At 40.5% G+C, this 27,409-nt stretch overlaps 1 protein-coding gene and 1 long non-coding RNA gene across 3 annotated transcripts in view; one reads left to right on the top strand and one right to left on the bottom strand.

Annotated features, from left to right (window-relative positions):
* The window catches only part of KCNH8 (potassium voltage-gated channel subfamily H member 8), a 175,608-nt gene that overhangs the window by 66,005 nt on the left and 82,194 nt on the right, over positions 1–27,409 (bottom strand). For both annotated transcript variants that reach the window (XM_081881916.1, XM_081881917.1), the window contains exons 4-7: positions 19,128–19,255; positions 14,338–14,578; positions 5,961–6,118; positions 16–220 (exon numbers count right to left, since the gene is read on the bottom strand). In XM_081881916.1, the coding sequence (XP_081738042.1) occupies positions 16–220; positions 5,961–6,118; positions 14,338–14,578; positions 19,128–19,255 (732 nt within the window). The remainder of the gene's footprint in view (positions 1–15; positions 221–5,960; positions 6,119–14,337; positions 14,579–19,127; positions 19,256–27,409) is intronic.
* Positions 111–19,586, top strand: LOC309325772. The gene is made up of 3 exons (XR_014149984.1): positions 111–228; positions 831–995; positions 19,167–19,586. It is a non-coding gene; the product is annotated as an uncharacterized lncRNA (long non-coding RNA).

The following is a 27,409-nucleotide window of genomic DNA, read 5'->3' as shown; positions in this document are numbered from 1 at the left end:
AAATAAAGCATATACCTATGTCCCAAGTGAATGGTTTTTTTTCCATCTCCTTCTTTCCAATGACATACCAAATGCAAGCCATCCAATGAGCTAACAACGCAAACATAGACATAAGAAGGGTCAGAACGATAGTGCTGTGCTGGGAATAGCGATCCAACTTCTGAAGAAGACGTAAAAGACGCAGCAATCGTACAGTCTTGAGAAGGTGAACGATGGACACCTGAAAGGGTGAGAAGGGAAAGTAATATTCAGCCGTCTTTCCATACAGGAAAGTGCTTCAGGTTACTGTCTCATTTCTATACTTTTCTGACCTTACAACTCTATATTTTTTTCTATATCTCTTTCTTTTCTACTAGGTCCACATACTTTGCAAGAAGTGAGGCTATCCAAAATATTACATTAAAGAGTTCTAGGTGGAATTTCTTTTCTTTATTTTTTTAAGCAGCATAAGGTTTCTTCAAAAGTTAATTGTTCTGTTTAATTTTTTTTAAAAAAAAACCTATGCCACTGTGTTTTAACCAAACTAAAACAAATCCCAGAGTTCTTCAGAACTCAACATTTTTGTTAGCCTCATTTTGTGAGCCTATTGCAGGACACAAGCACCACAAAGGAAAGGCCAGTCTGAAGCTTCATGGTTTTTTTTAATGTATAAGCAAGAATGTACACCACTCTAACGCCTCTTGAAAGTGAATCCCCCTTCCTTCCCCACAAAAAGCCCCTGGACCTATTTGTCTGCAATTTGGCAGACTAAATCCACTCTGAAGAGGCTTATGTGCCCACATTGGTCAAAACGGGAAAATATTACAGCCCTTTTTGGTTTCCCACTATAGTGAATGAGGAACACAGAGGTCCATTTTAGACAGAAAACCTTGGAACAGATTGAAGTGTGGGAGAGCAGAGTGACTCAGAAACAGATCAGAATTTTTAAAAATACACAAGATGCACATACAAGGCGGGTCTTGGTGCCCATGCACATACCTGGTGAATGCATAAAGGTGAGTTACATAGTCAGGTATGGAAAACCTGAAATGCTTCTAGTTATATAATAATAATAGGAACCTAAAAAGCAGAGACATCACCTTGCCAACAAAGGTCCGTATAGTTAAAGCCATGGTTTCCCCAGTAGTGATGTATGGAAGTGAGAGCTGGACCATAAAGAAGGCTGATCGCCAAAGAATTGATTCTTTTGAATTGTGGTGCTGGAGGAGACTCTTGAGAGTCCCATGGACAGCAAGAAGATCAAACCTCTCCATTCTTAAGGAAATCAGCCCTGAATGCTCACTGGAAGGACAGATCCTGAAGCTGAGGCTCCAGTACTTTGGCCACCCCATGAGAAGAGAAGACTCCCTGGAAAAGACTCTGATGTTGGGAAAGATTGAGGGCACAAGGAGAAGGGGACGGCAGAGGACAAGATGGTTGGACAGTGTTCTCGAAGCTACCAGCATGAGTTTGACCAAACTGCGGGAGGCAGTGGAAGACAGAAGTGCCTGACGTGCTCTGGTCCATGGGGTCACGAAGAGTCGGACATGACTAAATGACTAAACAACAACAACAATAGGAACCTAAACTTCTTGGGCACTATACAAAGATTTTTTTAAAAAAAAATGTGTTTGCCCTCAGGCTTACATCCTAGCAGTGTAAACTTCTGCATATTAGTGTTATGAGTTTGTGGGTGCTAGACACCCTAAATTCCTGAGTCCAGTAGGTGTTAGAATTTCATCAGTGCTTGGAGTGTTAAGACTGGGTGACAGACCCATATGCATTAAGCCAGCATGTATTAAGCCCAAACTGTGTGTATTAAGTTGTACTAGACCCAGCTAATCCTTTAATTAAGTCAAGTGTTGGGCACTCCTTAGGCTTGGCTGAGCTTTCTGCATGAGGTGACAAAGCCATTAAAAGGACAAAGCATCAAAGGGACTTGGTGGTTAGGGCCCCTCCCTCAGCTCCAAATTAGTTTGAAGATAAAGCCACAGCTGAGAGAAACTAGAGCTAGAAGCTATGTGAGCCAGCACCTTACGAGTAAGGAGTTATGTGACCAGGAGGAGCAAAGCAGCAGGGAGAGAGCATGATGTTGGATCTCTGCTTGGAACCTAGGATGTGCCTATGGAGGAAGCAAGATGCTCCTGAAGTGCTGATGCTATGAACCCCTCCATCCTTGGCCCAGGTTGTACATATGTGTAAATAAACCATGTATCAACTTTAAAAGGTAGCTCAGTCGGTAGAGCAGGAGACTCTTAACCTTAGGGTCATGGGTTCGAACCCCACATTGGGCAAAGCGATTCCTGCATTGCAGGGAGCTGGACTAGATAAAGCTTGTGGTCCTTTCCAACTCCACAATTCTATGATTCTATGATCAATAAAGACACCACAATCTCTGCTGTACTTCATCCACAAAAGAAAATACAGACCCTGAGTAAGCCTGCCTGGAGCCCCTGGAATTTCTCACAATCAGAGATTGGGGTGGTGTGTAACGCTATCAGACGTTAAGTCTCACTGGCTTCGATGGGCTTTACGTCCAGGTCAGTAATGTAAAAAACATACTACAAAAGGGAAAAAGTTTGGGGAGGGAAGACTAAACCCAGGTACAAGGCAAAATGGCCACTGAGAAGACAGTTATCGGAAAGGAGGGGCCTCCTTTAAAGGGAAGTTATATCAGTTATATATACTTGAGCTCACATTACATTTTTCTATGATGGATTAAACGAAATCTCCAATTTTTTAAATTATGTGATAATAATAGGTTTGCAAATGAGTGTAATAAATCATGTGTAATTATTTCTCATTACTCATTCCAAATGTTTCTTTTTTCCTTTAGCAGTGTTCGGTTTCTCACTGTAAGATCTGAAATTCATATACAGAAGATACAGTATTTTCACAACTTAGAAAGACAAAATGAGGAGTCAGCACTCCTACTCTCTGCCTAGCTAAATTTGATTACTCATGTATGCAAAGCCAGCCGAATTCCACTTTACAGCTAACTGATTTAGACTAGTAAGGTTAAGCTTTTCCTAGCAACTGCAAGAATCTACATTGCTAAAAACAGCAACACTAAAACTAAAAAAGTGGCTGGAGAAGGCATGGCAAGTGATACTTGCCCAGTATCTATTTATGGGCTACAGTGCCACTGGGCAAAGGCGTCCTGTGCTTATTGGGCCCAGAACAGGGATTATACCTCACCCAACAACAACTTATTACTTATCTCTCACCCATCTGATTGGGTTGTCCCAGCCACTTTGGGTGGCTTCCAACAAAATATAAAAAAAACCACAGCAAAATATCAAGCATAAAAAACTTCCCGATACAGGGCGGCCTGGGTTGAGGTTTCCCATTGCTCCACTAGAGAATTTCCAGCGGCACCCTAGACATCCACAAATAAATTTACTGCACAATTTACTAATTATATAAAATGATCCTAGCTCTTCTTGTGATCAGAACTTGTGTGCTTTTGAACTCATTGAAAGCAGAATCTAAAAGGAAGAAGAATTTATTACCTTACCTAGCCTTGTAAGAGAGAAGGAGTGCTGACCTCTCCATGGGTAGAGATCAGTTTAGCCACTGTACCAAAGTAAGCAGACCTTGTGTGCTCTTAGGTATCTCAATGCTTTTGAAATTTCAGACTTCAGCCTAACTGCATGCTGTCAGAAGGCTGTATAGTCTTCACCAGCCTCTGCTTTAAAAAAAACACCAAATGAAAGTACATCCCCTGTGCTAATTATTGCTAAGGGAGTATTCTGTTAGATGTTTAGAAATCCTTCACGTCACAATCATAATTAAAAATAAAGAAGTCTCTATCAGCATTTGTTGACTCCTTTACTCTACATGTAAGACTGTCAATTAAATAACAATCCAACAATTCACAAGGCTTTCATCTGTATCTCCAAATAACCCCCCCCCCCAAAAAAGTAAAATCTGGATTTATGAAACTCTTAATGCATGTGCAGGACATTCATGGCCGCCTAAGGCAGAATAATTTTCTGAGTAAATCAATGTCGTTGCATTGTGCATAAAGATCTTTAGAGACAGGAGAGTATTAAGGCATTAAAGAAGAAAAACTTGAATTCCCCTAATCTACTGGTTTGCAGAACTGAGTCAACATCACGTAGGAACTATGCAAGTATCCTGCTTTTCAGTAAAACATAGCATATTATTACAACCTAAATTAATTGGGGGGGCATGTTAGAGGCAAAATAGGAAAATGTTTAAACATTAGTGTGGCAAAATAACTTCCTGAATGGGTTTTTTTGTACAGTCTAGTGAATGTTCAGATGCATATCAAGATTGTGGCTTAATGGTTTTTGACTGAACTGACTCTCCCACCCCAAAGCACCACCCCCCCAAAAATGCTGATGAACCTTGGAGCCTTCACAAGCTTACATCAACTTCCCAACATCTCTTGGGGTGGGGATAACTGATACAAAAAAGTTAACTCTGTATGTTTGTGTGTATAATTAAAATTATTAATTCTTAAGTTAGCTGCCACGAATATGTTCCAGAAATTCCATTACTCAAAAAATAATGGGTAGCAAGCACACTTGATCTCATGAGCATTTTCAACTACCATACTTTTCCGTGTATAAGACGAGGTACGTTTTTAACATTATTTTACGGTTAAAAAAAACCCTCGTCTTATACACGGATAGTGATTGTGGGTGATGGGTGATTGGTTGCCACTGCGAGCAGGAGCTTGTCAGTGGTTATTTGGTGTGTGATAGTTGGCTGCTAAAAGTTCTGCTTTGGATTTTCTGCTGCTGCACAAATTGGTTGGATGATAGGTTGCTGAATTAACGTCTGCTGTGGATTGGCTGTCACTGCGGCAATTGGGCGTTTGATTTCTGGCTGCTGCTCAGAGATGCGAGCAATTGTTAGTGGTCAGCGTTTTTAAATCTGGTTAGTGATTTTCGGCATCTCCCCCCCCCCCAAAAAAAATATATCAACAGCTCTGGGCAATCCTCCTGAAAAAAATCTCAACAACTCTGGGTCATCTCCCCCCATTTTCTTAAATTTGAGTCCCCAAAAATAATTTGAGTCTTATACATGGGGGGTGTTATACATGGAAAAATACGGTATTTTTAAAAAGCAAGACCCGCCCCCCTGTATTTCTACTTGGCTTACATAATTCAGGGCAGGGCAGGACATGTGACACCCCCCCCATCTTCAATGTACTTGAACTCCAGCTTCTACCAGCATGAAGGAAGAAGGAATTTGGAGATCAAATATATAATATAATAATAATTTATTATTTATACCCCGCCCATCTGGCTGAGTTTCCCCAGCCACTCTGGGCGGCTTCCAATCAAGTTTTAAAAACAATACAGCATTAAATATTAAAAATGTCCCCAAACAGGGCTGCCTTCAGATGTCTTTTAAAAAGAAGATAGCTACTTATTTCCTTCACATCTGAAGGGAGGGCGTTCCACAGGGAGGGTGCCACTACCGAGAAGGCCCTCTGTCTGGTTCCCTGTAACCTTACTTCTCACAATGAGGGAACCGCCAGAAGGCCCTCGGTGCTGGATCTCAAAGTTAGGGGACCACAGATTCCACATCTGTGTGGGAGTAGAATATTGGCCCCAATTCCCCTTAGACATTTGTGTTTTGGAAGGGTTTCTCTGAAGATGGAGAACCTTAAAAAAAGAGAAAAAAGACCACACGTGCATGAAGTACAGCAGACTTTATAGATCCAGAGGATTCCCCTCAGTTTGATACCTAAGGTTTTGCTTTAGCTGCTACATTTTTCCCACAACTGCTTCTTCAGCACTTCAAGACAAAACACTTCATGTACTTGGGAGAGATAAAAAGCTGCACTCGAGGGTACAGTACACACACACACACACACACACACACACACACACACACACACTGGTCCTGTGCTTTTCTTTTGCCTGTGAAGAGCAATATTTTCATTCACAAAAGGGACACTTGAGAACAGCAGAGATAAAGTGGGATAGAAAGGCCATACTCACCACATTGACATTAAAAGCATAAAGCAGGTCAAAAGGAAGTGCAGCAATTAAATCAATGATGAACCAGGTAGTCACATAATGGATACAAATAGATCTTGCTTCAAATATTACTTGGCCAGACTTGCTGACGTACGTTGTTCGGAAATTTAAAATAATATCTGCTTGAGAAAGAAACAAGTTGTCAGAGGCTGCTATTTTTTTCCTTTAAATGATAAGTAGAGGGCAAAAAAAAAAAAAAAAAGAACAATGCTCTTTATTTATTTCACAATAAAAACCTGGGAGGGAAACACTTTTGGCAAATATTTTTCAGATGTTTAGCAGGCCACTCCACACAACACAGTGAAGACTTGCTCAGAATGGAAAAGCTGAGTCAGCTGAAAGTAACTGAATGGTGAGAGATGGTGGGAACAAATCAAAGCTAAGAATTACAGCGTGGTGACTTGCACATTTTATGTGTTTCTGTATTACACTTTATGGCTGCATTGCCTATTGCCATGAGAAATGCTTTTGATGTGGCATGATAGAGCATGTTAAAATCCAAACAAAAGTTCAGATTCTGGCAGTTGTCTCAATTATTATCATGTTCCAGAAGATGAGGACCATATATTGCCCTCAGCCATATAGCTCTTACTGGTGTCAAGGAGAACATTGCTCTAACATCTACAGAATGTCAAAGGAATTTTGCTAGAAGCTGCAGATCCTAGCATTATTATATTTTCCCTCTATCAAAAACTTGCACAGAGTTTATATAATGCTTTGCTTGTATCTGACCATTTCAGTTCATGTCATCTCAATCAGAAATTGCATCTCTGCAATTCAATTTGCACCATTTTTTTTCAGTAATAGCACCCATGGACCAGGCTGGGCAGCGGTTGCCTTTCCCTGAGATAACTCAGAATGCAAGATATTTTTTTTTTTTATCTATTTTGCAAAATGTGTGTGTATGAGAAAGAGACTGCAATGCATGGCCTCTGAAAAGAAACCATGAGAAAAATGTTGTCATGCTGATGTTGGCTGAAACTTCACATACATTGCCATTTTTGCCTTAACTGCAATACAGTGGTACATCGGGTTAAGTACTTAATTCGTTCTAGAGGTCCGTTCTTAACCTGAAGCACCACTTTAGCTAGTGGGGCCTCCTGCTGCCGCTGCACCACCGGAGCACGATTTCTGTTCTCATCCTGAAGCAAAGTTCTTAACCTGAGGTACTATTTCTGGGTTAGTGGAGTCTGTGACCTGAAGCGTATGTAACCTGAAGCGTATGTAACCCGAGGTACCACTGTACTGCAGATCTAGAGCCATTTGGCACTATGTATCCCCTGGATGTGCAGCAGGAGCTCTGCAAACAGGAAACTCCACAGGGCAGTGTGAAGTCCCTGGTAGTGACATGTAACTATCAAGAGCTATAGCTTGGCTTCTGGCTACATCACAGTCTATATCACTTGTGAACAGAAACCATACATCTGGAGAACCACAATAACCTACTTTAGGCTTTAAAAAAAAATACTATAAAAATATGAACCATGCTCTTTATGTAAAAGAGGAGAGAGAGGAGGAAATGTTTTGAACTGGTCCTTTGTCTAAGTTGTAGATATCATGTTGCACACCACTAACAGTTTTTTTGTAGCACCTTCAGTAAAGTTGTTAAGGCTTCCAAGCCACAAGAGGGAAAATATTCCACTGCAATTTTACAGTTGCTCTCTATAACTTTTTCTTTTTTCTTTTTGTAAAGGCACAAGTGACTGAATATGACACACAAACTGCCAGGTTTTGCACTATTTTACACTTCAGCTCTAAAGTGGCACATGGCCTCTCTCTTTTTCCACTTTGGGTTCTTAATATAATCTAGATTATAAACTGGGGACCATATAACTCTCTATCATGGGTAATATCAGCAGGGGAAAGAATTTGCTCCAGTGAGACACGCTCGTGATGCCAGACTCCAATTTGCACACCAAGGTTTTCAAGGAAGCCCTGCTATGCCATCCCTGGATGCGACTGAAGGCTCTGCCTAGGTCATTAAGCTGGAGAGAGACGGGCTGTTTTAGCTTCTGTGCTCAGAAGTGTGCAAATATCATCCTTGAATGTGCACATACAGCATCTAACGCTAATATGGCTTGTGACAAGCATGTCAGGTTTCATAATTGCTTTTTCTCAGCCCTACTTCCTGATTTGCTTATAAATATACATAAGATCCTAGTTCCTTTTGTGGCCAACTATTATGCCTGCGGAGTGTTGCCACTAAAGAGTTTCTGATGAAAAGCAATCAAAGCACTGGAACATTTTCACTGGGCATATTGTTCTTCACCCCTTTGACTTTTTACTCAATCAGACAATACTGGCAAATTTTAAACTTTTCTTCAGCAATGGCTTTCCCCCCTACATTTCTTTCTTGCTGTCACTGAATAGTCATTATTCTACAAAAGTCACATCCAGAGAAGATTAATTAGGCTTTACTTCCCGACCTTCTAAAAGCTGCACATTTATTTAATTGGTCTCATTGCTATTTGTTTTGTTTTATTTTTCAGACGCTTAAGATGTGGTGACTTTGACAGATTTTCCCATAAAATTTCCACAGTAAAAAAAAGAAAAAGAAAAAAGCACCCCTAAGTAATAATTTTCAATTTTAGTTCTTAATTAAACTACAGTATTCCAGCCTGTTTAGAAATAAAATTGGGGCAACATTCAAAGCCTGGTTTATCAATCAGATTAAACCTACAAATCAGGAGCACTCATTCATTACAAGGAAAGGGAGAAAGCCCGACCATTCCTGCTGAGAAGAAATAGATAAATAGCCACTTTGGTCTATTCTAGTAATGGAAAACATGACAACAGACCTAAACAAGAGATTAGAAGATAGCTATCTACTTATTGAGCTGCCATGATTCAGTTTTCTAAATGTAAAAGCCAACTAAGAGTCACAAAAAGTAATTTATTATTATTGACCTGTTTCAAAACATATATAGAATGTGATTATAACTTCACTTACTTGGGAGTAAACCTCATTGATTTCAATAGACCTTACTTCTAAGTAGACATAGAATCGTAGAGTTGGAAGGGACCAAAAGAGTCATGTAGTCCAACTCCCTGTGGAATAACCCTGAGATAAAAAGTCTCATGCTCTACTAACTATAAGTTATTTTGCCTGCATGGTTGGGACCTATAAATGACTCGGATTAAGGAATTGATAGGATGCTCATCAAATTTGCAGATAACACAAAACTGGGAAGAGTAGCTAATACTTCAGAAGATAGAATCAGGATTCAAGATGACCTTGCAGAACTGGGCTGAAACTAACAAAATCAATTTTGGTAGGGACAAATATAAGGTTCACCTGACTTGACAACAGTACACGTGAAAAGGATCTAGGGGTCTTAGTAGACCACAATCTCAACACGAGTGAACTGTGTTATGTTGCAGAAAAAAAGCTAATGCATTTCTTGGTTGCATCAACAGTAATATCCAGATCAATGGAAGTAATAGTATAATTCTATTCTGCCTTGGTCAAATCCCATCTGGATTACTGTTTCCAGTTCTGGGCACCACAGTTTAAGGAGGATATTGACAAGCTGGAATGTAGGCAGAGGAGGGTGACCAAGATGATCACGGGTCTGGAAACCAAGCCTTCCTTATGAGGAACAGTTGAGGGAGTTGGGCATGTTTAGCCTGAAGAACAGAAGTCTGAGAGAAGCTATGATAGCCATCTTCAAATGTCTGGAGGGTTGTCTCATGAAGATGGAGCTAACTTATTTTCTCCTGGATTCAAATTTCCAAGAAAGGAGATTCCAACTGAACATTAGGAAGAACTTTCTGACACTGAGTCTCGCAGTGGAATGGACAACCTCGGAAGGTGGTAGACACCTCCCCCCTTCATTGGAGGTTTTTAAACAGCGCTTGGGTGGCCAGGGATTCTTTAGCTGCAATTCCTGCAAGGGATTGGACTAGATGAGCCTCAAGGTCCTTCCAAACTCTACAATGCTATGATTCTATGCTTCTATGGTCCCCACTTCCCTGTTTCAAAATGTCTCTCTCTCTCTCTCTCTCTCTCTCTCTCTCTTTCTCTCTCTGTGTATTCCTACTTCAAAGTCCGCATTTGATTGCCCACTATTGTGATAATTATGTTCCTGAAGTCATTATGTTCCTGAATAGGCTGTGTTCCTGCACTTATGCTCCTGAATAAACATCCATGTAATCTGAAACACGGAAGAAGGGAACATTCATAGAAATTATAAGGGATTATAAACACTTTCATTGTTTCTGCTTCCTACTTACTAAGGCTTTCAATCTACAACAATTCTTTTTTAAAAAAACAAAAACAAACTCCAATAGCCATAATTTTATTAATCTAGATTTCCAAAAGAGAGCCTACAAAAGAGAACCATAAAACAAATATAAAACAGATCAAAAACATCAGAAACAAAAGCTTTTGAACTTCTGCTTTTAAATCTACGACGATTCTGAGCTTTTTAAATACTCCTGATGTGGATTCATTCTGAAACCCTTGACCTCAAAGAAGTTGCTCCAGTAAAGTTGAGTCAATATCATGTCCAAAATGACTATCCTTTTTGGACAGCCCTCTTTTTAATTTTTTTAAGTGATGTTTCCCCATTCTTCAGGTATGATGATACAGACGGGTGGAGTGGAATCTAAAGCCCTCCCACAAGGTAAGCAACACATGCGGTTAAAGAAAAACAACTACAAAATCAGTTTCACATTCATAGGTAATTTTTAATGTATCATGTTTCCTAATAGTGCATGTCTCAGGCTGGAAAACTGGGGGTCATTTTGAATCAATCCACCCATCTGCATTTTCTAAAATTCCACCTCACATTAAGTGACTTGTGAATGCCTTCCAAAAGTTTAAAAGTTCCCATGTTCACTTCCAGCAGATCTGAAATAATTTTTTAACGTTCCATAAGACTGTCGTTGTGAGATACATCTCAAAATGCCTAATGAAAAAATGCTGATTTGAAAGGTGGTAAGATAAGGGATAGTACAGTTGCAGAAGGTGGGCAAGATTATCTTCATGGTTCCTTCCAACTCTACAGCTCTATGATTCTTTGATTCTATAAGCCTATTTTGCATTATAAATGTACATGTACCAAGCTACCAAAGTTAAAACACTGGCATCTGTCAACTAGGCCATGCACAGATGTTGAATGATTTAAAAAACCTCTGCCTGTGCATCATGCACAGCCTCTGCCTGGCTCCCACTACGTTTCCGAGCACAATTCAAAGTGCTGGTGTTGACCTTTAAAGCCCTAAATGGCCTCGGCCCAGTATACCTGAAGGAGCGTCTCCACCCCCATCGTTCTGCCCGGACGCTGAGGTTCAGCACCGAGGGCCTTCTGGCGGTTCCCTCATTACGAGAAGCAAAGCTACAGGGAACCAGGCAGAGGGCCTTCTCGGTAGTGGCACCCGCCCTGTGGAACGCCCTCCCATCAGATGTCAAAGCGATAAATGACTACCTGACATTCAGAAGGCATCTTAAGGCAGCCCTGTTCAGGGAAGTTTTTAATCTGTGATATTTTAGTGTATTTTTGGTTTTTATGGAAGCCGCCCAGAGTGATTGGGGAAACCCAGCCAGATGGGCGGGGTACAAATAATAAATTATTATTATTATTATTATTATTATTATTATTATTATTATTATTTATTATTATTATTATTATCTCTTCTGTACAGTCTCCCTCTCTGCTGACTCTGGCTTTACAGAGTGGCCATCGTAATTGCTTACCTGCAGGCCTCAGACTTTCTCGTCTACATGGCCTGACAAGGCAATGAAATTTCTGACGTACAGCCATTCAAAATAATTCACACACATACAAGGCAGGCATGAGATGCAATAGTATCACAGACAGAAAGAGCTGAGATGAAGAATGTTCATTTCTTTATGTCCTTGTCATAAACGCCATGAAATTTGTGCATGGATGAATTAATGAAAGCGGGTGGTGTTAAATTGCCTCTCCATGTGGCAGAAGAAATCAGTGGTGGGTCTGTATATCTCAGCCAGTAATTTCTTATTCTTTCTCTCTGTGGCTTAGGTTAAAAATTAAGGTGACTCCCATCTTTGTTGTTTGTTCATAGCTGCTCTGCACAATAGCATATTTCCCTTAAAATACTCTAAAATAAATTCCACTAGCTTCCCTGGGACTGAAGCAGCCTTTATGAAGAAGCTGCCTTAATGATACATCAGATCAATAGTGTGTGTATTGGACTTTGAGCCTTCCACTCAAAGAAACATTTCTCCAAATGCTGTTGGTAGCTGCTCTGAGTTACTGGGAGGAGAGAAAGTCACAAAACAAATACACCCCAAAATTGGGGGGGGGGATCTAAGTGGTAGAGCATCAGTTTTTAATGCAGAAGGTCCCGGGGCAAACCAGGCATGACATTAATTTCAAAGAGCCCTCCCAATTTTAACTCTAGTTAAGACATAATGAAATGTTACATCAGCATAGGCTTAACTTCATTATACTTCATTGTTATTCTCTATTTGCATAGCAATAGCAACAACCCTAGTAAATTGTATGCACAGCAGCCCAGCCTGGTGTTGTACAGGGAAGAACACATCTTTCTACACCCTGTACAAGTTATGTGTACTGGATAATAATATATTAGATGGATAGCATCTGTGGTTGGTGAAAGAAGGCAAATTCTAAGGCATTAGTCAATGATGGATTTAATGGATGAATTTGTGAATAATGCAGCTAATTCTCTCAGTTCATATCAGGTGCTGATAGGAAATGTGATGCGCTTTTTTTTTTTTTTTTTTTTAAGTAAAACCTAGTCATCAGAATTCTGAATTCTATCCTCAGCCTTGGTTTGATATAGAATGTAGGAGAATGAACTATTCTTAAAGGTAAAGGGACCCCTGACCATTAGGTCCAGTCATGACCGATTCTGGGGTTGCGGCGCTCATCTCGCTTTTTTGGCCAAGGGAGCCGGCGTACAGCTTCCGGGTCATGTGGCCAGCAGGACTAAGCCGCTTCTGGTGAACCAGAGCAGCGCACGGAAACACCGTTTACCTTCCCGCTGGAGTGGTACCTATTTATCTACTTGCACTTTGATGTGCTTTCGAACTGCTAGGTTGGCAGGAGCAGGAACCGAGCAATGGGAGCTCACCCCATCGCGGGGATTCGAACCGCCGACCTTCTGATCGGCAAGTCCTAGGCTCTGTGGTTTAACCCACGGCACCATCCAAGTCCCTCCCTAGTAAAATTCTTACTCCCTAGTAAAATTCTTACTCCCTAGTAAAAGCAGCTAGAACTATAATGTTAAATAAATCAGATAAGCTATGCAGCATAATGGCTAGAATGCAGAGCTTGGATGTGGGGTAACTCAAGATTCAAATACATGTTCATTCACGAAGCTCATAGAAGTCACCACTTGGAAGGACTGTTGTCAAGGAAAGTCAGTGGTAGAGCATTTGTTTGCATTCAAAAAAGTCACTGGTTCAATCCCCAGGATTTCCAGGTTAGACTGGGAAAGACTTCTGATCAAATCCTGGGGAGCTGCTGCCAGTCTGTGTAAATCATGTTGAGCCAGATGGACCAAAGATAGCTTCAAGTGAGTTTAATCCACTTGTGGCTCTTATCACAGAGTAAGGGTTTCCATGACTACCGTCTGACACTTGTGCAAGTTTGCCTTGATATACAAACATCAAACTGATACAATGATTCACAGACCCCTTTCATAGTCATGGACCCTGATCATTTTGTAATTGAAGTCGATGCAATGGATAACTTTCAAAAGGAGATTCGGGATTTCCCTGAAGCCATACCCTTAAAGCTTGAATTCCCAAATATGTGAGGCTTCTCTGAAATTAATCAGAGGGAAAGGTGCTCTGCATATGCTCTAAGTAGGGAAGGGATGGCTTAAAATGCAAGTACACCAGCTTAAATGCCTTGTCAGTCAGCTAGTGATGCCTGGTAATTTGACAGGCATCTGTCATTTTTACTTTGTAATGAGCTGTCCAGAAAAACAGAAACAGTCCAATATATATTGATGACTAAAGATGGAAATCCAAGTGGTGCCTTCATTCCCCCTTCCCCTGCCACAATTTATTATTCTTATTTTCATCAACAGATCAATTCCATTCACCTCTACTTAGCCGTTAAGTCCTACTGAATTTAGTGTAGCTTTCTGCTAGGTTAGTGTACACAGGATTACAGCCTAAATCACTAACTGCTTCCCTTTGATGGCAGACAAAATATGCTGTCTCAGACTGTCTGTTTTGCTCTGCCTAACAGTATGGTCAGCTATGCCAGAAAATAAATACAAATATTTGAATGCAGCATTATTTCTTCTTGTCAAAAACCTATAGTTATTTTCAGAGCCACGAAATGAGCAAAGCGGAAAGAGAAGAGGTGTGTCTTACCTATGATAAAAAGAATTTCCACTGCAATGTCACTGACAGTTGTGCTTCGGGTTGTAGATAGATCATCGTTGCCAATAAAGCAAACATTGTAAGGTACAGTCACGGCAACATAAAACGTCGCCAATAAAATAAGCCAGTCCCAGCCAGCTTTGAAAGTGCTAAAATGCAAAAGTATGAATTTCGACTTTTTTGCATCTGAAACTTTGTATTCTGGAAATGCTGGTTTATCTACAAAAACATTCTGGAAGGGAAAGAGAGAAAGAGAATCAATATACAATGCATCAGTTCTTATTTGACAACTAATGGAAAACTTTTTGATAGTCTTACAACTTTGTAAAAGCTGCCCTCCCCCACCCACCCACACATTGCCCACCAAAGCTAAATTTGCCGATATTGTTCCTTTAATCCTCCTTCCATGGGCTCAGCATAATCGCACTTCACATTAATGTACTGCAGGGTTATTTTAACCGTAAGGGAGGAGAATGGAAACACTTTCTGCCAGAAATGGAAAGGGAAAATCCTCGATGCTAACTCAGTAAAGAGGCCAAAAGTGCTCAAGAGAGCGGCTGTTGCATTATAAATCCAGAGAAAATGCATGGTGCTGCTCCTGAGATGTGCTGTTACCAGCATAAGCTGGCATTTTCAGTTTAGCTACAGCCATTTCTGAAGCATCCATTACAGAACTCTTGACCTTTTAAACTGACTGTTCATGTAATAATTCTTGGCTGACTTGCCCACCTCGGGTATTAAAAAATAATGCTTGGCAATACAACACTAGAGCCATACTTTCTGTCTCTTTATTGTCATAGCTGCAAAAAAGGGTACCGTAAATCGTTTTGTGTGTTGTTGTTTCAACTGTAGGCACTGATGTCAGAGTACTTTGCTAAGTATGAACACAATCTAAGTAAAGTTTAGTAAAGTCCCAAGCTTTGCCCAAGCAGGTGGTAAGTTAGAAAACCAAGCCTTATGAGGAATGGTTGAGGGAGCTGGTTATGTTTGGCCTGGGTAAGAGGAGATATGAATGGAGATATGATAGCCATCTTCAAATATCTAAAGGGCTGTCACATGGAAGATAGAGTAAGCCAGCTTTCTCCTGTTCTGGAGCTTAGAACCCGAACCAACAGATTCAAGTTACAAGAAAGGAGACTAAACAACAGGAAGAACTTTCCAATGGTACAAGCTGTTCAAAAGTGGAACAGATTCCCTTAGAAGGTAGTGGACTCTTTCCTTCCTTGGAGGTTTTTAAGCAGTGTTTGAGTGGCCATGGATGCTTTGCAGGGGGGTTGGACTAGTAGACGCTAAAGGTCCCTTCCAACTCTACAATTCTATGCTTCCTGTGGGAGTGGCATGCTGATTGTAGAGCCCAGAAAACCCAGAAATAGGTTGTCTGGAGGCAGCTGACCAGTGGCTTTGAGACTTCTGAATCTAAAGCCCTGTGAATTCCCTAAAGGGCTCCTCAGTGACACCAGCCTGGAGCTGGCATAGCAAAAAAATAAAAATAAAAGCCCACCATCACACTTCCCATCCTGGCTGGTGCATGTTTAACAGAGTTTCAGATGTGGCAGTGAATCTAAAACTCTCTGCCTTGCCCTGCTGCTTTCTGAGCTCAGGGTGAATTGTTCTGCTCATCTCATAAATTCCAAGGGGTGGATTAAGCATATGTTTACATTATATTATTATTTTCATCAGAAAATATTAAATACACTTAATATTTACATATTAAATATCAAGCCTTTCTTTCCCAGGATCATCTCACCATAATTAAAAATTAAAATTCAGAGAACAACAAGCTCCAACAAGCTCCGGGCTCAATATACCCTCCATTTGAGAAGTGTACTACAGGTCATTTTATTACGTTCAACGACCAGTATTAAGAGCAAAACGCCAATTAAAATTTTGTGGAAGCTGAAAACAAGATAAAATGAAATAAAATCACATATACATAAAAAAGCAGTTCTGGGTGGTCATTTATCTGTCAGAATGGACTCCTGACCTAGAAGTGTCCATTGGTCAATATATTATATATTATACTAATATATAATGGGTGCTGATCATTATATGTCATATTTTGATTGCTGCTGCACAAAATTTGTGTGTTATGGCAGGATTTTTATCAAGGAGCAACAGAGTGGCAAGAAACTGACCAGAGCATCCAGTATATTTCAACTTCTCAGTCATGCAAGCTTTTAAAAAAACATTTTCAAGACATGAACTCATATGGCTTCCTGGTTGCCAAAATGTCCTTCCCAGCTTGATGTGGATTAAAACAAGCAAAACATGAGTACAGGACAAGCAAAAAGTGGGGACGCAAGAGCAAAGTAATGTGTTAATCAATGCACACAATTAAAATTGTATCCACTTGTAGCTGAGATTGCATTAGGGCATCTTGTAGAAGCATTAGTCCAAAGGTCTGGTGGCAAAAGAAACCAGCCTACAAAAACAGCAAGTGTATTTTGTAGGCTTACTTGTCAGCTGTGGTTACCTAGAGATGTGCACCACGGAAGCCTTAGCAGAGACTATGATTGCAATTAAAGCACAAGAAGATCGATTTATGTATTCTACCAAGCTACACACATCCATTTCAAATCCAGGGAGAAATCTCCTCAGCTTCTAGGTTTTATTTACAACAGCAATGATTTGATTCAAAGTCTTGCTGCCAATTAAAGGGAGTCTGAAAGTAATGAATTACTAAAAATACCTCATGCTTTAAACTTGCAATGGCAATATGAGCAACTATGCTAAAACATTCCAGTTCTAAATGCTGCTGCCCTGGTTCAGGGCAAACTGTGTATCTGGCCAAACCGACATGCATGGTGAAAACTATTTTGTGCATGTGGCTCAACAGTTAAAGCAGGAGTTGGGTGGGAAGAAGGCAACCTTCACAAGTATCCATCAGCAAGATGATGAGAAGCCCTGGATTTGGCAGGATGGGTGTGTAGTATGACACTGTCTCTTTCCATAGCACACAGGCATAAAAAATGGGAGAAAAGCAAGTGAAATGTTGAATGCTGTGAGAGTATCTTATGTCAGAGCCAAACAGTATATGATGCTAAATGTATTGTTAGCCATCATGTCTATGCTTTTAAAAATAAAATAAAATAAACAAACAGCCCGTTAGCAGGTTTAACTCTTTCCTCCCTCACTGTAGTCCGAATTAAAATCCCCCCCCCCCACAAACCATGGGAGTGGTAGCCTCTACTGGTACCAATGGGACCTTTCCTTCCAAGCCTAGTAGTAGGCACAGGTGGGGGGCATTTTTTTATTAGGACGTTGATAGAGGAAAGGATCAAATCTGCTCTTCAATTGCTAACAATGCATTTGCCCCAACACCTGTGAAGAGGACTCAAGAGCCAGTATATTATTCAAATATAACGCGAGATGATCTGCAAATCAAGAGCCAATTAATAAGTGAGGGCAAGGGAGTTCATTCATTGTTTAGAGGAGAGCACCCCTTTTATCATCCCCTGAACATGCCATTCAGTGATAATAATAATAATTATTATATTTATTTATACCCCACCCAGAGTGGCTGGGGTACAACAAAATATTAAAATACAATAGTCTGTTAAACATTAAAAGCTTCGCTAAACAGGGCTGCCTTCAGATGTCTTTTAAAAGGTACTTCATTAAGGGTACATCATCCCTCCTTCTTTCTAGATGAGCCTTGAGGAGTGAGGACCAAACATGTACAAAAAAGCATTCATCCAAGTGTCCCGGCCCATCCCTGTAGACACCCTGAAACCACTTCCCCCTAGCCTGGGGCTATAGTTGATTGCTCCTATGAACCCACAACCCTATAATGCCTCAGGGTGGCATAGGATTTCATCTTTATTTTCTCAGCTGCCTTCACTGACCACCCAAGGTGATCAGCTTCTACTTGTTTGGCTCCAGCCAACCACAGATGATATAAAAGACAAGGAGGGGTTGGAGTAGCCCTAAAACTGGCCTGGTCCACTCACCCCAGGTCACATATTTGCGCCCCCTTGGGAAATTCCTTTCAGAGTCTCATTCAGGTAAGGGGTTGGTACAGCAATTTCACTCCTGTTAATAGTGGGAACACCATTAGTATCGCATCTAGTTTGGCTCTCAGAGATGGACTCTGAACCCACTGTATATGAAATGGTACCATTCATATGAAAGCACGTCTCTGACATTTCCGGAGGTTACATTATCTATGTGAGTTCTACACATCCCTAGGCTGTTCCTACTTAATATGGAAGTTCCTCCATATGAAACTTTTGCAGAATACTAAGGAAGTCCAAAGGAGTTCCAACAATACTACAACATTTCTAGGAGAAGGAAAACAATCAAATTCCTAACTCAAGGGATTAGGGTATTCTGAATTGGCTCAAAATCCAGAGAAGCTTGGAGATTGTGTGCATCCAGCAGGGAAATTCCTTATCTACTACATTAGAATCAGTTTTAAGAACTTTGCTAGAGAAAAGAAATCATAAAGAAGCTTGCAGCTGTGAAAATGAATGGCATTGATCTGCAAGCTTATGTGTCACCTATATGAAAAGCCAAGGTCCCAGACAGCCTCTATTGTGTTCTGTCCTTGTCTTGTAATATAGCTCAATTCATTCTATATAAAAATATCATACTGGCATAGTTTTTTGCTTTATATATTGACCTTCCATATTGCATTATTGAAAAGAAACTTGAGAGCAAGAACGTACTACAAATAAAATTACAAATGATTAGTAGTACCCATTAGAGAAACTCTTCTGAGTTAGGAGAAAATTCACTGTACAAATAACCACACAAAAAGAAGCTTAGTGCTCTACACCTACATTATTAATTTTTAATTTGTTCTTTTCTCTTCTTTGTAGGTGTCCAGAGATGTGATAAAGGACTGCTCTACTCCGTCTGCGGGCTGAATCAAAATGTGATCCTGCTCTCCCTCTTCCTTTGAATTTTTCTGAAGAACAAAGATGAGACAATATTAAACAATGCAGACAGCACTTTGACTTCTGGACACTGAATCACTGCTATTTCAAGTTTTACCACTTTGGCAGTCTAAGCCCCAGACGGCTGTTTACTTGTTTCATTTTGTTTGTTTTGGTTTTGCTTCCTTTCCATTTTAAAATTGAATTAATTTTCATAGAAGGCACCAACCCTAATTCAACAGAGAGAGACACTGTGGTATAGTGGTTAGACTGTAAGGGTAGAAGGGAAGGGGGAGCAATATGGGAACTGGGAATAGGGAAATGGAGTGAGCAATGGGAAGAAAGAGGGGTGCTGCAGGAGTCGGGAGAAAGAGAGTGCGGGTGGATTTGGGTGTGGGAGAGAGAGGGAGAGGAAAAGGGGGCGTGGAGGGAAGGGGAGAGAGAGAGGTCTTCTTGGTTATGCACACAAAAGTTGGATCTAGTGAAATGAATTCTCTTGAAAATGCATAATTGTTTTGCGAGGTGCCTCAACACACCACCACCGCTAAATTACAGGCCACATATGTCCCCCATGACGGAATCATAAAAGTTACAGATCCAGTGCTTTCTAATATTCCCATTGTGTACTATAGATCCTCCAAATTTTGGACACCCTCCCAGTCCTTATTGGCTCCTCCAAACCACCATCAACTCAGAAATCACTTCTGTGTCCACATATGTATTCCCCGATCCTCATGAATCCTGGGAAGTGGACCAACAGTTCATCTGTACGGAATCATATTTAAGTATACAGCTGATCACCAATGTTTCTGTATGTTCAGAAAAATGAAATGTCATTTTCTTCTCCTGTAGCTATTATCTTAGTACAGGCAATCCATGAGGGCTAGAATTCAGCATTCGCTTGTTTTCCAGCTTTCAGATTTCTAATTGTGGTGCTGATTTAAACTGAGATTTTTTATTTCATTTTACACAATGGCCAACTGAGGTATTATTTATACTGCCCTCCATTCAATGCAGTTGCCATAGCTTCAGTAGAGTATCTCTGGGTTTATCCTTGTATAAATTAGAGCAGAGTTTGACCTATATTCGATAAAATGCTGGGATCGTCTGAACGTACTGTGACACAGCATGACACACACCTACAACCTGTTCTGGAGAATGATCCTGCTCTCGGAAAGACGATAGTTGCTGCTATACAGATAATCCCACAAATATAAAGCTACTAACTAGGAATGAGAGTATCATCATGAATCATATCAAGTTACAACAATGTGTAAAACACTGTGACTGCAAGAGTTCAGTTATCTGCACAGTAGGCACCAAGGAACTCAATGTGAGTTGGGCTGTGAATTGCCTATTGCCCGTTAATCAACACAGAGGATATGCCAACTCTGTCCACATCATCTGTGATGCTCCTCTATTTGAACACCTGATGGGACCCTCAATGTCGCAGAAGGGGTCTGAAAACACATTACTTGCCTTGAAAACAAATGCTGTGGATCGGAATAAATGTGTATAGAAACAATTTATACCACACTAACAGTGCAATCCTGTAATACAGAGCTTCCCAAACTTTTCATGTTGGTGACATGTTTTTTAGACGTGCAAAAGCAAAGTGTAGATTAAACTAACCCTTTTCCAGCCCTGGGAAGAGCACAGGGAGTGTTCGTGTGACATACCTACATATTGCATCCGACACACTAACATGTTGTGACACACAGTTTGAAAAGCTCTGCTGTAATATGTCTATTCCAAAGCAAGTCTCATTGAGTTCAACAGGACTTGCTCCCAGGGAAGTGGATACAGAACTTCAGCCTTAAGAATATATATCTGTTCACACACTGATTGTGTGTAATTATTACATTAATTGATTTATTTGATTTGCTGCTCACAATTCCAACTTTAGCATCTCATGAAGTAGGTAATCACCTACAAATGTCCAGGCTTGTTCAATAAAAGCATTTCAGGTACAATGGGAACAATTTGGTGATTATTATTTTTAATGAAGTCTTGCACCCTTTCCTCAAGTAATTGTAAACTTAAACTTGTTGCTAGAAATGAGAAAAGGAATTTGGGGAGCTTCAAACTAAGCTGTCCATCAAGCAAGCGTAATTAAAATCAATGCCAAATATACAGATGAGGTGAAGAAAACCCAATTAGCACAGCAAGAAATCAGGAATAGATAAAAAGTGCATCTTGACGTCTGCACTTGATGCCTACATGATTGATGTGAAAGCTTAAATGGAAAGCAAGTCCATTAGTGAGGCAACACAGAGGGGCAATCACCTCTCCCTAAAATGATTCTGGACATGTTTTGTTCACCCTGCAGAGCTGGCTAAGGAGCCTTTTTTAACACTGCTGTGAAACCCCCAAAGGCTTTTCTAGCATCATGCCATCTACTTGAATGCACTGACTTTTATTTTTACAGCTTTTTTTTTTTTTGCATTAGAATGAACATCCTAATCTTCAAATCATTATAAGCCACCTCTAAATACAAGTTATTTGGATGGAATTCTCACATTGGATAAAGCACTGGCACACTCTTCCTGAATTCACGCATTTTATTAACTTTCAGGGCCACTCAGAGATTAAGAAGAGAGGCCAAATTCTATCAGAATCACCCCTAACCCATGTCTTTCTTCTTTTTCCTCAAAAGCATCCAAAAAAGGAATTCACTAACTTCCATAGGCAGCTTATTTCATTGCTGAAAGACACAAAGAATTACAAATCATAGGAATCCAATGTAATTTACACTGGGATAAAATATGCTGGCTTGCTGGGTCCAGAAGATGATAAATTCTTCTTGAGATAAATGTCTTCTTGAGAGACCAAATGCTTTGGCTGCCTCCAAACAAAAACCTGCTCTGGAACCAGAAGATATTAACAATTATCAGGAAGTTGCTAACGGAAAGGCTGGTAGTTGTCCAGGAATTCTTTGGATGAGCCTGAGTTTCCAGATCCATTTCAACGGAGGGAGGGGTTTCAAGCAATCCCAGAAGGTGGTTCTGGAAGACTCCTTCTCAGATCCTTGACATTATGCCATGGGGTCTGTAGGGTTCCATTTGGTCCGCCATGCTATTTAACATTTGCGTGAAATCACTGAGAAAGGCCATCCAGAGACCTGGGGTGAAGTGTTATGAATAAGTGGATGACACTTAACTCTATTACTCTTTTTCATCAAATTGAAGGTAAAGCAGCAGGAGTGCTAAATCAATGCCATCAATGCCAGGCTAAAGTAATGTTGAAGGACACAGTGGCAATCCTGCGCTAGATAGCGTTGAACTCCCCCAGAAGAAGCAGGTTCATAGCCTGGGAAGTGGTCCTTAATCTGTCACTGTTACCAGCACATAAGTTGCTTCTGTGGTTAAAGGCCACGGAAGGCTGACGAATTGTTGGAACGAGAGAAACAGAATGGAATATCCAGTGCTTTTTTTCCTTTAAAAAAATGCTTAGGGGTACTCTCATTTTCCTACTCATATTGAAATACTACCTCTCAATGAGGCCAAACTTAGATTCACAAAATGTTTAGGGATATGCGTACCCCTGCGTACACCCAGAAAAAAGCACTGGGAATATCTTAGAAACAGGGAGGGTTCCATCCAGTCAGCTGGAACAGGAACAGGAACACTTTATGCAGCAACATTTTCTTGTAAGTCCCACCTGTAATGATACAAATAGTCACTGGAATAACACAGTGAAGGAACTTGACATAATTCTGTGATTTATGCTGCAGCAATCAGCTAGAGCTATACAAGAGAGGAAAAAGAGGGATTTTGCAGTATTTCCAGAAAGCCACATTTATGCAGAAAACAGTTGAGGAATGCCTCTAATATATCTCAGGCAGATATGATTAAATAAAGAGCATTGCATCGCAGACTACAAAAACTAGGGCAGCTTATCTCTGCATTATTCAAAACAAATGGTTTAAGGGGCAGGCCAGGTGTCAGGGAAATCTGAAACCGATATAAATCTGATATAAAATCTTATACAACAGTTGGGAAGAATGGTGGCATATTTTCAAGCTAGTTTGCAACAGTGTGCATCTAATAGTTTTCTTGATTTAGGTGGCAGCCATAAATATTAAGTCAAAACAGAAAACATACTTCACACACGCACACAGGACAGACATTGAGACCAGAGGCTTCTTTCTCAGCCATGAAGGGAGTTCCTGGAAAATGAATGTGTATAAGAATGCCACCCTCTCCTCTGCTTATTTATGTTCATTTAGTCCACATATTAAGTCTAAAAAGAGATAGATTATACTTGTGGTTCCTGGATACAATCTCAGGGCTACCACCTAAATCATAACGTCCTGCTTCTGGAGGCATGTGACTGCCTGTGGTTAGCAGGACTGGCCTAAAACCTTTTGGTGCCTGAAGCAAAGAACAAGAAGTGCCTCCTCTAATTCTACTTACAGAAGCATACTCCAGGACCAACAGCTGAATCTTACTTCAGTACCAAACCTTGAAGCAGCAAGCCAGATTAGGGTGGCCAGAAGATACCATGTGGTGCCAAAGGGCAATGGCTGGTGGCTCAGTAGGAATAGGTGAGATTGCTACCGCTGGCCCTAAGCATCCGCTACCTGAGGCGGTTGCTTCACATAGCCTAATGGTAGGCTTGGCTCAGATTATTAGAGGGAAATGTGCTGGACTGGTTCACCTAGGAAAATTCCTGTGCTTTTATCACAGATTTGACCCTTTGTGAAAACATAGGTGCAGGTGGCACAATGGATTCTGATTAGATAAAGCATCACTGATGTGGCTCTCGATAGTGCATGTGAGGCCCAAGTGGATCCGGGTCAAGTCTGAAGACTTAACCAAACAGCGGGAAGAATCCTTACCCTAGAGCACGGATGAGGAATCTGTGATGCTACAGATGTTGTTGGACTCCAACAACTCCCAGCCACTTGAATACCAGAGATACAGAGTAAGAACCAAACCTCACCCATATCCAGAAAAGTGCACTAAAATGTAGTCTTTTTAAATAATAATAATAATAATGCTGTGTGAGGGTTCAAACCCTACCAATGTGAGTACAGTCAGAACTGAATGACAAACAAGGTCTTGAGTTTCTTTTGAAACATCAACATGGAGGCTTGCAAATGGACTTCTCAGTAAGCTATTCTAGAGTTGCATGGCCTTATTGAAAAGGCCCTGCTGTTATCAGTAAATTTTCTAGAAACATGTGCAATGTGGTCCCATTGAGTTCAATGCTGCTTATTTCTAGAGGGAAAGGGTACAGGATTGCAGCTCAAGCTTGTTGCTTCACTGATTTCTGTGGGAACTTGGTACCACTAACATAGGGCTCGTCCACTGTTCCGCTTGTTCTGTGCCCAAAAAGCACATATCTGAGAGGTTTCCACTTGTCTTGTGGGTCTGAGCGGTTTTTCATTGGTCTTGCTACTTTCCCCAGGAAAACCAGCTGCTTATCACTGAATTGGAACAAACATCAACTTACAGAAATATCCAGAGATGTTTGTTCCAATTCAGTGGTAAACGATGAGTTTTCCTGAGGGGAAGTGGCAGGACAAGCGAAAGTGTGTACAATCCCTTAGTCTAGATGCAACTCAATACTTTGGTGGATATTATGCTTTACTTTTATTGTATTTTAGTGGGTAGTCTTATCTGACAGATTTTAATTATGTTTCACGGGCCAATATCTGCCTCTCATGATGTGACAGGTCTAAAAAAAAAAAGTTCCTTTATTTCTATTGTGCTTTTATGTGGAAGATTTTCCCTATTTAGACTGCTCGCAACACAGAGATATGAAGAAAGACTCCAAAAATGTTTCTTCAAATGCCACATAGGTTTTAAGCAACTGATTCTCAAAGTAGCCCTGTTCATACTTTGCATGAATAATTCATGCAATCATTAATGAATTAGGTCTGCCTTGAATATGGTAGATTTGCACTTTCATTATTCTGTCAGGTAGCAAAATAAGTTAGTTTAACTAAATTTGTGCCTTTAACCAGTATTGTGCGCCCTCCTTGCTTTAGCAGTTCTTCCAGGTGCATTGTTTGAACTCACAATCACGAGTTTGAAACCTGAAAAGTCATCAAGGTGCACCCCCAAAATTGATATTCTCAGCATTCCCATAACTGAAATTTGCACCAAGCTCAATTTTCTGCCGCATTCTAAACCTCTGCCCAACATTCCAAATTTTGTGAAAACCTGGACCTCAGAAGCTCAAAAGAAAACCTAAGCCAAATAAAAGCACAGGACAACATACTGTTGTATTATTTACTCTATGTCCAGAATGTAGGTGTCATTGGCACGTAATAGTGATTGAGAACAGATGGCTATAGAGTATCCATGGTGATAATCATATGGGCAGAATAGTTACCAGCCATCAACACCAGGCCTATATTTTATTCAGAAGATGAAATATTTGCATTGATTCTACATTCTGTCAGTCTTTGAATGCTGCAGCAAAATCATGCTTTTCATGCTTTTCACTGTGCAAAGAATTTCCTTTGACTTGAATGAATTTTCTCTGCACAAATGCTGCTGCAATTGAGCAGATTCTGTGTCTTTGCATACAGTTGGTTCAGCTCTTGAGTATATTCCTCTGTTTATTAAGTGACCTTTCTCATTTGAGAAAATGTTTCTACCCTGCAGTGAAACTTTAGTCCCTGGAAGATGATAAAGATTATCCATAATTCAGGAGCAAAGCCAGGCATTCAATAATAGTTATTTGTTGACAGCTTTTCTAAGAAATCTCACATCTTATAAGTGTGGCTCACTTGGTCTCAAAAGGCTGAAGCAATGCAGGTGAGTCTATTGCCACAGATGGGATCTTCCATAGTGATGCAGGTTTGGGAAGAATCTGCCACAATAATTGGGTGAACAAGTCTTTATAAAAACCTGTGCCACAGAGGCTAAGCATCTTTCCAAGAACTTCATAATCAGCATGAATTGGCAAACCCATGCAATTTATTGTCCAAGATGTGCAGATGTTCACCTATGAATGTCAGTTGCTATACCTTTGTGCTTTATTCATGGGCTTCAGAGGGGTGTCTGGTTGGAAACAAGATACTGGCCTTCTGGTATCTGCAGAATGCCCCTTATCTCAATAATTCTTCTTATGTAAGTAAGTGGATATGCACAACGTGGGTGGCACTGTGGGTTAAACCACAGAGCCTAGGGCTTGCCAATTAGAAGGTCGGTAGTTCGCATCCCTGCAAGGGGGTGAGCTCCCGTTGCTCAGTCCCTGTTCCTGCCAACCTAGCAGTACAAAAGCACAAAGTGCAAGTAGATAAATAGGTACTGCTCCAGTGGGAAGGTAAACAGCATTTCTGTGCGCTGCTCTGGTTCGCCAGAAGCGGCTTAGTCATGCTGGCCACATGACCCGGAAGCTGTACACCAGCTCTCTCGGCCTATAGAGCGAGATGAGCGCCCCAACCCCAGAGTCGTACGTGACTGGACCTAATGATCAGGGGTCCCTTTACCTTCAAGTAAGTGGATGATGGTTACCTAAAGCTTCATCTGCTAACCTATTTATAGATTATGCCCCAATCCTTTCTCAAGTACTGTCATCTCATGAACCACATTGTGTCCGTGATATCTGGGTTTGATTATTGTTTTTGAGTGGGCATCTATTTAAATTAACACTAGGAATGGCAGAGAAATTCGGTTCTGTTAGGATTTAATGTGAACCTACCTACTTTGAACCTTCCAAAATAATATGTGAACAGAAAATAGGTTTCCTTCAATATTTACTCTTCTCCAAATTTTGTGATAAGGTTTTCTAAAATGTGTATATTAAGGGAAAGTGTGCATCAAAATGCATATATCAGTGAAATAACATAAAGTACTTTATATTAGGATAAATTGTTTGCAAAAAGATGACTATCAGGCAAATTGCATATAAAATGTGTATATTATGAGAAATTTGCATTAAAATGCTTTTACATTTTTATTAGGATTTTTATTTTTATTTTTACTATGCGTAATGGTGGATATTTTTGAACACTTTGGGTAAAAGAGCAGGCAATTACTAGAGGAATGTCAGCAGTAAGCAGAAAGGCCCAGGAAGAGAAGGGAAGGGAAGCCAGGGACCCTAGGCAAGATGAGAGATGGCGATGAATAGGTGGTCTAGGATGCAAGGCATTATATGTCTATTTCCCCATTTCTTGGCTCTTTTCAGCCTGGCCCACACAAACATATAAGCAGCAGGCTAAATTAGAT

Source organism: Podarcis erhardii (genome assembly GCF_964252035.2).
Source record: "Podarcis erhardii genome assembly, chromosome: 12".
NCBI lineage: Eukaryota > Metazoa > Chordata > Lepidosauria > Squamata > Lacertidae > Podarcis > Podarcis erhardii.
This window is presented reverse-complemented; position numbering and strand designations above follow the sequence as displayed.